Below are 12,933 nucleotides of genomic sequence, written 5' to 3'. Positions count from 1 at the left end.
ACTGTGTCTAGAGGAACTGCACGGCCTATTTCAGAAACACATTTCTTGAAGTTTGAAACTCCTCTTAGTCTCTTGCAGAACAAAGAGGTGTCAGAAAGCATGATGGTCAGGAATGTCTCCTTCAAACACTGCACTTGTCTGGTGTCTTAGTCAGCAACTTGGAGATGAAAATGCAGCGCACAGTTCAGAATAGGCTTTAGCAAAGTTCTCATGGGTCCATTTAAATGTGTGCAAACTCCATGGCATGCACGCACAAAAGACTGAGCATGGAGAAGCAGAGAGGAAGCTTGCTTCTGGGTAAAGAATCAAGGCTTTCACCAGGCTTTTGAGAAGAACTGGACAATGAGCAGATGCGATCTGCGTGGTGTATGCAGCCAGCATGAAAGCTTCTTGTGTCACTACTGCAAAGGCAAAAGACACCTCTCCTTCCTCAAGTAACAACCTGCATGGCAGTCACTGCACAGGATGAACATGAAACTCATTGTTCAGAAAACCCTGGTGCTAAATTATGTTTTCCACAGAACACACAGAAGTAGTATTGGCTACAAACTTTGTTCCTCTTTGCTAAAGTGCAGCTCTGTCTTCCTCAGCATAAGAGAATAAATTGGTCTTGGTTTTGTTGAAGTCCAGTCGCAAAAAGTAACTTGGAACAGCCTGGACAATCTCTGGCCAAAACAGAATCCTTGGGGTGTTGGAGAAAAAACTGTCTTCAATGAAAGCAAATTCTTGTACAACAAAACCAGTGCCCCTATAAAACATGTGTTGCCCAAAGCTCATCATAAAACCAGAACTAATTCAAGCCTGCAAGTACAAATGCACAGGAACACAAGCTACTGCCACCTGAAAGCTTTTAGGTCATCAAAGCATTGCATACCCCGACCCTTTAGATGACAAATTAACCAGTTGGTGCTATTCATGTCATTAATGGTATGATACCAAAGTTATTCTATTAGGTTTCTTTCGAAGGGTATTAAATATTGAAATAGTTGCTAAATATCTTTTGAAACTGTTCTGTATATCAGAAGTGTAATTTCACTTTAAAACGTGAGTACTTAGGGGAAGGAGCTTAAGCTCCCCCATTTGATTCACGAACTTTGCTCCAGGCGATGGAACCTACAGAACCTTCTTACATGAATCTGTGGAAACACAGTGAATAATTCGGTTTATGGAAGTTGCTCCTCTGCATTGGAATGCTTATAACATGAAACAGAAGGACTTTTATTTTATATTGGACTGTTTTTTGGTGCCAGTTTAGATTCTGAAATAATTCTTTGTATCTTAATCAAAACTAATGTATTTTGTCTGCTCTACAGGTTGATGCAGAAGGAACACAGGAGGAGGTTTTTCTGGACATCTGCAAGACCATTGACTCTTTTCTGAACAAGGAAGAGGCAGCATTTTGTTATCCCACAGAAACACAGTAAAGGTGTGTTCGCAGCCTCACAGGCACTTGACAGTCATGACTAAAATGCTGTTCAAAGCAATACTGCTTTCTCGAGAGGTATCTGGATTTGTGCATGTGGTATGTTCTTTTAGGTGAAATCTTTTTTCCTCTGTTCCGACAGCGCACTCAATGGAGTGGTCTGTGTGCTAACTCTAAGAACCGTAACTTGTTTTATTGGTCGTTTGCTCTTCACGGGTTAAAAGCAGCATGAACAGCAGCTCTGGTTTGTATCTATCTCATTCGTTTGATTGGAAATCAGACAGTGCCTGGCCACAGCGAGCTCCTCAGCCACCTCACTCACCGTTTAGCATATTAAGGTTGCTGCATACAAGTTTCCCATTGGCTATTATTTTAATTAACAGTATTAATTTTTGTGGTGTCACTTAGCTTGTTTTTGGGCTTCAGAGACTCAACTCTGTTCTCTGTTACACCCAGCTGCGAGACAGCTGGAATCGGTCAAGCTGGAAGTTAAAATAAACTTTTCACATGTCCCCAGAACACTGTATTGCAACAAGCAGCAGAAAAATTAACTGAAGGTGAAGACACTACTAAATATTGTGGAAGCCTGTCTATCCATTACTGTGGAGCAGACACCATTTCTGGGACAACTTGTCTTGTGCTGGGAATTGTAAGGTATTATAAACGCCAACTTCCCAGTTTTGTGAGCTGAGGTGAAAATGATGATTGTATTGTGTAGTTAAATGTGCAATCCTACCCATATCAACAGCAGTTTTACTGTATTAAGTCTACATATAAAGTTGACTATGAGCCAGAATGTATGAAGGTTCCTTTAAATCTTACATGGGAAGTATTTCAAATGCAAAATTCAGCTCATCATCTGTTGTCTTGTACTAGCATCGCCAAAACTGGGAGGGGGGAGGGAAATGAAAAGGTAACAAAATAGGAAACCATCATGGGTGATTTGGTTCATTTTGCTTGCACCTTTAGTAAGCCATTTATCTGTAATATTTGCAAAGAAGTCTGTAATAGTCACATCGTATTTCCATTTGGTTAACCAAAGTATTGTGGTTTCTTTGGTATACTGATAGCTAAATAAAAGCTTGTTTGACATTCCTGTGAAGTAACTGCATCCTCTTACTGGATCTACTGGATGAACGCACAGCTGAAGTGGGCTGCATGACTGCTCTTACTGTCAATGTTGTACTTTATGCGGCAGATTTGTATTTTTGAAGTTACCTTTCTTGTAATGAAGACATAATACAAATAAAACGTACAAAAAGGAGGAGTAATGATTTGTTACAGTATATGTGGGTTTAATCCTTTTCAAAGCACAGTACATGACTTGAAAATAGCGCTCAAATCGGCATGCTTACAGAGTATGTCCTTTTTCCATTCAGGGCACATTCTTCTGGTTCCTTTCTCTTCCTTGGCATTTGCCCTGTAAATGCTAATTCAATTATTTGTAAGGGACTGACTTCATATCCTGGATGTTCCTTCTTTCCTGGGTCCTTTTATAGCCTATGTTTTACCACTGATGCTCTAGAAGTGCTTCTCCAGCTCCACCAGTGCCATCAAGTGACCTGTAACACCTGCAGTACAACAGCTTTAAGGAAGAGAATTTGAGAATGCATCAGCTGAAGAAGGCTGGTGTTTCTAAACCGAGCCTTGAAGCACCACCAGCTGTGTGCTGCAGTGTTGTAGTATTTTGCCAAAAAAAATGAAGTAAAATACTCTGTCTCAAAAACCAGGAAAATACTCTGGAGTTACCATGAAGTTGCAAATTCATCTGTGTAGGTGTTCTGGAGTATTTTTTATTACTTGTAATTACAATATAAGTTAAAAAGTGTGGAGTACCATACTTGTGTGGGATGGGAACACAGGCAACATCAGCTGCTAATCCTCTGGTTTTTTTTAAATCAAATTACAAAGCATACAGTTTCAGTTTTAATTTTTCTTTCTGCTTCTTCTGGTTTTTTCTATGGAAAAAACAAAAATTCCCATGCTTGATTGGGTGTATGTGCATTAGGTATCTATTTGTGTATGTTCATTATGTATGCAAGAGAAATAGCTGTATATGCATGCATATGAAAATACAAATATTTATACATAGTCAATAAAAAGAGGACTTATTCAAGACACTTCTTTGCTTGGGTGATTCAGACTTGAAATTCTCCTTCTGCTTCCAAACTCATTCGAATTACACCATGTCTTGCCGTTCTTCCCAAGCTATCCTAAATTGATGACTGAACATTTTCACTAATGCACTTTCATTATTCTCATCCAACCATTTTTTTCAGGGTATCAACAGAAAACAAGTATTTCCACAGATTCTCTCCCTGATAAACACCTTCCCCAACTCTAGCTTCCTATGAACAGCATGAACGGTGAGACAAGCACATGCTTTAGGTACTAGAGAGCCTCTCAGAGCAGTATCTTTTCCAACTGAAAACTAAAATACATCCTGTGAATTTCTGTGTTGTATTTTTTAGGATTTATTAAATTTATCTAAGTATATTAGATACGTGAGATGTTTACATATGATACCTGCTCAGTGTCTTAGCAACTGTACTGTATTACCTTCTAAACAGATTAAATGCTTTGAATTATTTAAGCAAAAAATAACTACACCTAAAAGTATTGCAAAACTTAATTCTGATCAATTTATATTTAAAGTATTTAGATGCAGCCAGCCAATTATCCTTCTTATTGCCATCTCTTTAAGTCAAATTAGTTTCTTCTCTAGCTCATTACTCTGAGTATTCAAGTTTCAAAGCAACTGGAAGTCTCTTACAGTTATAAAATAATCAAGTGTTTCTGAATCACAAGCTATACAGTTCGATAGAAAATATATTAACTAAAATATGTCACAATAATTACAAAGCTTCTCAGACAATGGCATACAGCGTCCCGAGGCTACTGAAATCTGGGGTTTCTGCCATCTGAAAAAGAACAGTCTGCGCGTAAGGTACGAGTAAAACTAGAACGCTAACGCTGCAAAGGCGAGGCGGGTGTTAGTAGGCGCAGAGCACCACCAGCTCCCAGCGAAATGGACAGCAGAGGAGGGCACTGGGCATCTCGCAGGGCTGCACAGTGACTGTTTGGATGATGTATTAAAATGTCCTTTGACTGTTTTCCATCTTGATTAAAAAGTCGGAACTACACAGAAAGGAAGTCACAGCAAGCATTCTATATATAAACAGACTGTATCCACATAGTTTATTTCTCACAGTTCTCCTGACAATTGAACATTATTTAAGAACATACTGTATACACAGATAAGAAGAAACATACAAAATGTTTTAAATGATGCACAACAAAATCCAGCAGTATAAAAGAATGCATGTGAACCCTTGCTCACTGCTCAGGCTAAATTTAATCACTGTTTAAATAGTAATAAAAATACAATCTTTCATGGATCTTGTGCAGACTACAAAAGAGGAAAAATTATTACCATATATATGATTTATATTAGGCAGTTTTCTTTGATGAGTTGCACTAACAACTCCAAATACAGAGGCAGAAGGCTGTGTATTTTATTTTAAAGGAGTTAATGTTGAGTATTAGAGACTTTACACAGTTACTACCACTGGCACTTTTCACCATATTTTGTACACATCACATGATCATCTTATATAACATTACATTTAAAAAATATATCTGAGTGACAATTTTATAACATTCACACACCATGAGCTGGTTAAGGAAGCAATGCCACAGTTGCCCCCTGTAGTGCTTCACTGTTGGTAAATAGAGTTTGTTGTGGTTTAAAAAAAATAAAATAAAAAAACCCAACCAAAATTAAAAGAAATTGGAAGTTGATGTGATTAAGCAGCTCCGATTTAATAAAGGCCTGTAACCAACCATCGCCGAGACAGTGAGCAGTTTTTAGAGTACATCCTAGAAGCAAACACTGTCATTGGTTAAAACCTTGCCTAAAGAAGTCAGTTACTGTGCTGAAAACTATTTCACAACAAAACTGCAAGCTACTAAACTGTTTTTATATAAATACTTCATCTCCTCTGGATCTCATTATAACCAAGTTCTTCAAAGCCTTTGGAATTTACTCTATCTTTAATGTGTGCTCTCATTTCTGGCTCACCCTTTTGTATGTTTTTCTTTTGTGTTTAGATTCACCACCTAAAAATGACTAACGTGGTGAAAGAAAACTCTCCCAGTGAAACCTTCTGCACACTAGGAATGTTCAGCTGCTGTTCAGTGATCTAGAACCATGACAGCTCAAAGCTGTAGTTTGACAAGTACACCCAGGAAGCTGTCATGCTGTGAGCGACATTTCAGGGAAAGCAGAGTCTTTCCAAAATGTGCACAGAACTAACAATGGTGCCATTGTTATTTTTCAAAGAGAATAGTAAGCCCAAGATGGTAGATCTGCTTCCCATGTCATCTATTTGCTGGAAAGTAGTTTGGGTCAAGATAATTGTAACTGGTGCCCTGGGACATGCAGTAGTCTCTGTCTAAAAATGTCTCTGCTCTGTAAATAGGTTCTAACTGATGATCTTCCTTATGAATCTCTGTTTCATGCAGACTGCAAGGGAAAGAAAAAGATAACAGTTTAAAAGTCAATAATTTTCCTTATCTCTAACTTTCAGAAACAGTGATCATATTAATAGATTCATACCAAATTTGATACCAATTAATTCATAAAGCGTAATTTCCCCTGCTATTCAACAGTCTCAAACCTGTCCACTGTATTAAGAAAAAGAATTTATACATCCAGAATATGTTACAAAATGTGCCTCCCACAAATACAGGCGAAAGTACCTTCCGCTTTAGCCAACACAGGATACGTGTCTATGCTGGAGCAAAGATTTCCAACATACATAGCAATTAAGCCACATCAAAAGATTCAAGCTAATTACAAACAAGTAAGAAGCGTTTGCTGCTCACCAGTCAGAACAAGAATCACAGAAATCCAAGGACATTTCTTGAGGGCAGTCTTGGCAGTGCCACCGAACACCCTGGATAGGTTCAATTCCGCAGTTATCGCACTGTGAAGCAGATGGAAGAGCACTGAAGAAACAGCAACTGTAACCACTTACATTACTAACAGTGCACACCAACACTCCATATAGAAAGACCTGTATGTAGGTCAGTTACTGCTAGCCCACACAGCTGAATTCCCCTCACCACAGACCATAATGTGTTTTGGATGAAGAAGTCCTCACACTCTAGCAGAGGCCCTCTGGAGCCCTGAGGTTTGATGAATTTTATTCTTGCTTTGTGTCCCACTCCCCAAATGCTCCATGTTGACATTATCCTCCTGCTCAACAGAAGCAGACCTGGTCCTGCCTGCAGTCACTGCTTATTCTCATGTGGTTGTAAAAACTGCTTTGACACAGCATATGAATGTGATGTTTCCATAGCTTATGTCCAACTGTAGGAAATGTCTAACTATAGATCCACTTCCCATGGCAGAAAAAAGCAGTAGGACTAGACCAGTATTGCTTGTTGGGAGGCTGCTGATGGGCTGCCCATCAGGACATGACAGGTCATACTGATGCCCTTTCAGACTTGGGAGATTTAACAACACGTTATAGGTGGGCTGGAACAAAAAGCCAGGTGGCTGGGAAGGAAGCAGGAGAACATGTTCAGGGAAGGGAACAGAAGTCTAAAACTAAAGCTGAGCAAGAAGGCGAGAACTAATCCCCCAAGATGAATCAGGGACAACACAACAGCAGCTAAGTGCAAGAAGAGTGTGGCATGAAGAGGAGGAAAGAAAACACAAACAAAACATCAAGACTGGATGGAAAATTCATGAGATGATAGAGAATAGGGATAGAAATGCAAGAGTATTTGATTAAAAAAAAAAAAAGGAAACCTGGGAAATGGGACCTGGAGGCAAGGGAACTCTTCACCTATGAAGAGGTGCTGCAGAGACAGGCCTGAAAATGTGGGATATCTCCCTGTCCTCCCATAGCTCATCCTCCTCCAGAACCTGAAGTTCTCCCGCAGCATCTGTAAAACCCACTTGCACAAAGCTCATTCCAGGCCACTCAGGGTTACAAACACCTTACACACAGATCTGTTTGTAAGGGGATACAGCTGCATCCCTTCCTTCCACAGATGGCTTTCAGAGTTTGAGGGCTGATAATGAGGGACTAAGCACACTCAGAACTGTTCTCTGAAAACATCAACTTCAGAATAATGCTAAATACTTGAAATAAAAAACAAAACCAGCTGGTTCCAGTTATCTCAATTTGAGAACCAAGACAGTGGAAACCCTTGATCTTAATTTCTGTGCTCCAGCTTCCCTTTCCCCATGAAACAGAAATAACACCATGCCTTTCATTTCCTAAGGGAAAAAAAAAAATTTGCTAAGTGATATTGCAGCAATGAAAGCCATAAAAAGCCCAAAAGGGATTCAATAATTCATTATTCAAAGTAAAGTTTGAATAATGTGTAGTAAATGAGGCTGAAGGCCACGCAGAACCAAGTGTTCTGAATGTCTGCTGATTAGGTGAGCTGCATCCAGCCCGTGGACTGAGCAAGGCAGCACTCCTGAGGGAAAAGAGCATATAATTATGTAATTTCATAGCTTACTATAATGCATAAAAAAATCAAATTCAGATTGCAAAGAAACTTCTCAAACTTTGAATGCTTACACTGCATAATGCTAATTTACTTTCAGAGTTTTAGCAAAGCAACTAGTTTGTTACTCAGGAGTCTGATCTGCCTTAAAACTTCACTCTTTTTATCTGCCCAAATTGAAAAACAAGATAGCAAAAATAAAGAGCACCCTGGTGGTCTAACAACATGATTAAGTCTGTCAATATCAACTGACAAGGCTGTCTTAATTTTCCAGTCATTCTGAACTGAAATTTAAAAAGAGTAACTTTGCATTCTTATATAAATGGGTATTAAAAAAAAAAAATCTTGCTGCATAACACTAGACCAGCTGAAGAACTTGTTCCGACACAGCAACCAGTTACACAGAAAATCCCTTGCAAACTAGAAAATATAGTTTAGAGAATGTCCTTTCTTTCATGCAGCCTATCAATGGTTGATACTGGGACAACACATTATTTTAACTTTACGTTTATTTTCTTCGTTTCACATAACCATTGTTTCGTGTCCTTGCTTCAACTTCTGCAAGTTATTACTTGATAGAACTGGGAAGTTGCTACAAAACAAACAAATTAATCTATTACTGTTCTGATTCAAAATCTCTGTCCTTCCTCTGGCCTCAGCTGGAGGCAAAATGATAATCAGAGAATTACCATCAATGAATCACTGTCAAAACAGAGTGTAGTGTCAAATCAAATTCTTTAATGATTTAACAGGGCTCTAGAGTTGTGTTTTCATAACAGAAATGAGGAAAAGACAGCACGCTTATTCATTTCCATACCATATCAGTATGGAAATTCAGGGAAACCTGAGCTATGAGAAAAAGGGAGTTTTATTAAAAAATAGGAGGAAAAGCAGACACAGTGAACAAGAACCAAGGAACCAAACATGCTATATTAAACAAAGCCGTTTTAGGAAATCCAAACCATGTCATCTTTGAAAAAATTTACAATCCACTGAGTAGCAGAAGAACATCTCTTAAACTCACCTTGAATCCCACATGCTGCACAAATCCACTCTCTGCATGCATCTGCTGGAGTTTCTGTTTCTTCAGTTTTTTAAATTCTAACAGTTCTTTGTACTCAGGTAACTCTCGATATGTTATTGGAATACTCTCTTCATCCTGTTCATGGTTAAAGAAAAATGAGAAACATTCTTTACTTTAAGACTGTAATAACTAGTAAGACACACATCCCATAAATCCCTATGTATAATTAATAACCTTTAAGAAAATGCTGGCAATATATCCTAACTAAGAAATCTATTGGGCAATTATTTTTTAAAACCTAGCACAAAACAGCACATATAGCTAATTTACGCTTTATTTTTTATTATTTATACTTTATTATTTGCATTAAAACAAAGACCACATTATCCTACAAACAAGCTGCTTCTGGCGAAGAGCTCAGCTGTAGTAAAAGAGAGAGCAGTGCCTGACTAATTCCAGGTTTTCTTCTCATTAGATGAGATGATTAGATGCCTAACTGCAGTTTGCATATAATCGACTTGTCCATACATTGTGGGTGAAATGGCAGCTGTAGTAGAAGTCTTAGCTTTTGTTTATTTTAGTTTAAAATGCTTGGCAACAGATATTATACTTGAGAACTGGAATTTCAGGTCAGTTTTATCAAAGTTAATTGCTCTTTCTTTTTACTATTCTGTGGAATGGTATGGAATAATATTAATTTAAGGATAGTTACGATCACTGTTCTGATGTACCTTCTAAGATGTGAAAATATTAAAAACAAATGACACCCAAAAACTTTTTACAGTTTTAAGAATTTTTACACAAACTCAGATTTTTAAAAGATCCATAAATCAAGTCAATATCAAGCACCCATGACATGTATTTTTTTATTTTAAGACAGTCAATCTCAACAATATTAACTTCTCACCTTTACCTGTAAGAATAAAAAGTGACAAGAAGCATCATTCCATGACTGGAAGAGTACGAGTTTCAGTTATCCAACTCCTTCATCCCTTTACTTCATGCTGTCTCTTAATAGCTTAAGAAAATAGATGGCTATTTTTGCTAAATCATGAAAAATTTTGTCTCCTTACTGGCTGGCACATACAACTTTGCCAGAGATTTACAACAAATGGTTCTCTCTTAAAAGAAACATGCCATTTCTGCTTTTTCTCATGCATTTTTCTTCAACAAAGTTTGAAGACCTCAATGTTAGAAGGCAGCAGCTTTCATTCTAATTCAGATGCCCATTTCAAGATGGCTATTTAATTGTAGCAGCTGTACTTGGTAGATGCCAGCTGTTTTCAAAGATGACAAGTCTTTATTGATGTAGAGCAGTTTGCAGATCCTATACCGATAGGAATGTTCCATTATGGAAAACAACTACAAGACAGTAATCAAAATTCTTTTAATGTAGCCTATACACATAATTTCAACTTCTTTTTACAAATCTGTGACGATTAAAGAAACTGTATTATTTAGTAAGTTTATTAAATGAAATGAGGGAAAGAGACTTGCTCTTTAGGGCTAAATTTCGAAAGGCCTTATCAATTATTAATTGTAATTATGAACGTATATAAAGGACTAAATGTTAAAAAAAATCAAGGATAAGTGACATGATTAAACTGTGTGGTGATAACCTACATTCTCTTAATATAAGACAGGGATTCAATTTCCATGCAAATCTCAAAGGTTTTTCTCAGAAAACCTGCCTGACACAAAATAACTATATATTGAATAGCTCCTTGTGTGTACACTTCATTCTGGAATACTAAGTAGTTGTGTTCTAGAATAACTAGACTACTCACAAAATACAGTAATCAGAAAAGTAAATTCACTCTGTTGAGAACAGAGGATCTTTCCTTGGAAATAACTCATTTATACTAAAACAACTTTGCAGGAATGGTTATGCCAGTCAATCTGACTGACAATATCCAGGCAAAATCTTTTGTCTTTACAAGGGAATGGCCTTTACAGTGGTACTTCCACTGTAAAGAAGTCAAAGGAAACCTTTCCTATAATTTTCTTGCTACGCTGAATCTCTTCTCCACCATGCTGATGCAAAGTATTTTTCTCTAAGACAGTGACTGTCACTAAGAGACCTGACTTTTAACATTAGAAGTGAATCCTGTACATTCGTTTTGAATATAGTTCATTATCTCCTTTTTCTTCCAAATTGCTTCTATTTTGCACTGATAATGGGGATCTCTTTGGTAACTGAGCTCACCTGTGTCTTTATACACATTACTGCAAGGCACAAAAATATCCAGCTGGAAAGGCTGCACTAAAGAAGAGAGAAAAGCTTAACCCAGGGGGGTGGTGGGTGGGATGGGACAAGTCCACCATTACCACCATTATCACTGCAAAAATGTAAACCAGCAACTTCTACTGAAATTAAAATAAATCCCAGCTGATTTATGGCGTCATATTTAATGGAGTTAGGACACCATGGCAAAAGCAAAATGTTTTAGGAAAATATTCAGAACAGTCAGAAAATAGGTATTTAAAAACAATACAGAACAAAGAAATGTTTGCTCAAAACCAGTTCCACTGAGATAAATAACAGTAACCTGCATCTCTTCTAATAGGCATTTTTCTTTTCAGCCCTTTTAAGGTTCTTATTGAAATATTACCTGAAATGTCTATAGATGAACCAAAAGACCATCCGACAGAGAATACAGAATGTGAGTGAAGATGGGATTTAAGACTGAGTAACAGATGAGCAAATTTCATAACTTAAGGAAGACTATGCAGTGTGTGTAAAAAAGTCACTAAAGGAAACAAATAGACTTCTACTGGGTGGCCTTAGTACTTCTGTTATGCAACAAGCTTTTCACACGTAAGATGTCACTAAGCTCACACACCAAAAAATTATTCAACAAGTCAGGTACTTCAGTCTAAGCATGGTAAAGCCACAGTGATTCACACCAGCTGTGAAACTTACCCAGCATCCTACCAGTAGGATATAGTCCCTCTATGATTCTGTATGTAAGTGGGAAAGACATATATCTGAATTCTTGTAGTATTATTAAATGTGATAAATCAGGAAAGTGGAACACGATGTAACAATATATTGGGTTAGGATGCCTACTAGAATTTGCCTATAAAACACATAAATCTGCTTGCTGATTGACAACTCAGTCTGTTAGTTCATGCTTTGAAGCAGATTTTTAAAAAGTCCATAATTAATTCAGCTAGTGAAGGAAGACAAAAAACGATGCCAAGAGCATTCAAATTTCAGCAGAGCTCTGTGTAACTCTTCTGAAACACATCTTTAATCAGAATCTTAACTACAGAGTTCATATGATTTTCAAACCTATCTCATGTCAAATCACTTTTTGAAAATATGTAACTAAAACTTTTTAGAGTTCTTTCAGGACCAAAATGTTTACTCCTTCCTTTCCATGCTTCTTTTTCTGATTTGGACTAATTTTTCTGCAATTGGAGGCCATTATACAAATGATGTATTTACAATTCAAAATGTCTAATGAATCTTACCACAATTTAACGCTGACTTGATCATATTTATTTTATGGCAAAGGTGTTTAATCTTCATATTATTCATTAAACAAGTTAAAATGACAGTAAGCAAGACATTCTCTGACTGATTTAAATGACATACCGATACTTCCTCTTCTGCTGCAGTATCCATATGGCTGTGAAAACTGGATCTGTCATCATCTTCATCCATATAAACTGGAGGTTCATGAGATGTCATGAAAGTTGAAGGTTTGAAAAGATGTTTATTTAAAGGATGCTGCCGTCTACTTGATGACTACAGTGAAAAAATGATATATTTTTAAAAACATTCCTTGGCTACTATTTAAGTAATCCTCATTGGTAAAACGTTGCCAGAAATTTGCTCTTTTGCACTAAACGGTCTATCACCTTTTCAATTATTTCTACTTAAACTTCTATATCAGAGGCTCACACAGCTAGAGTTTTTCTCCCCCCTAACAAGTGAAATCGGATGAACAGA

The 12,933-nt window shown here is 37.3% G+C and overlaps 2 protein-coding genes across 8 annotated transcripts in view; one reads left to right on the top strand and one right to left on the bottom strand.

Annotated features, from left to right (window-relative positions):
• The window catches only part of AK5 (adenylate kinase 5), a 91,441-nt gene extending 87,898 nt beyond the window's left edge, over positions 1 to 3,543 (top strand). Inside the window, exon 14 of the mRNA XM_030493915.1 lies at positions 1,314 to 3,543. Coding sequence (XP_030349775.1) covers positions 1,314 to 1,424 — 111 coding nt within the window. The 3' untranslated portion in view covers positions 1,425 to 3,543. The remainder of the gene's footprint in view (positions 1 to 1,313) is intronic.
• ZZZ3 (zinc finger ZZ-type containing 3) overlaps positions 2,705 to 12,933 on the bottom strand; it is a 63,715-nt gene continuing 53,486 nt past the window's right edge. For all 7 annotated transcript variants that reach the window (XM_030493908.1, XM_030493911.1, XM_030493913.1 and 4 more), the window contains exons 10-13: positions 12,577 to 12,729; positions 8,976 to 9,110; positions 6,311 to 6,411; positions 2,705 to 5,948 (exon numbers count right to left, since the gene is read on the bottom strand). In XM_030493908.1, coding sequence (XP_030349768.1) covers positions 5,804 to 5,948; positions 6,311 to 6,411; positions 8,976 to 9,110; positions 12,577 to 12,729 — 534 coding nt within the window. In that variant the 3' untranslated portion in view covers positions 2,705 to 5,803. The remainder of the gene's footprint in view (positions 5,949 to 6,310; positions 6,412 to 8,975; positions 9,111 to 12,576; positions 12,730 to 12,933) is intronic.

This window comes from Strigops habroptila, chromosome 8, assembly GCF_004027225.2.
Source record: "Strigops habroptila isolate Jane chromosome 8, bStrHab1.2.pri, whole genome shotgun sequence".
In the NCBI taxonomy this organism is placed as follows: Eukaryota; Metazoa; Chordata; class Aves; order Psittaciformes; family Psittacidae; genus Strigops; species Strigops habroptila.
Note: the sequence above shows the minus strand (reverse complement) of the source record. Positions and strands in the feature narration are given on the sequence as shown.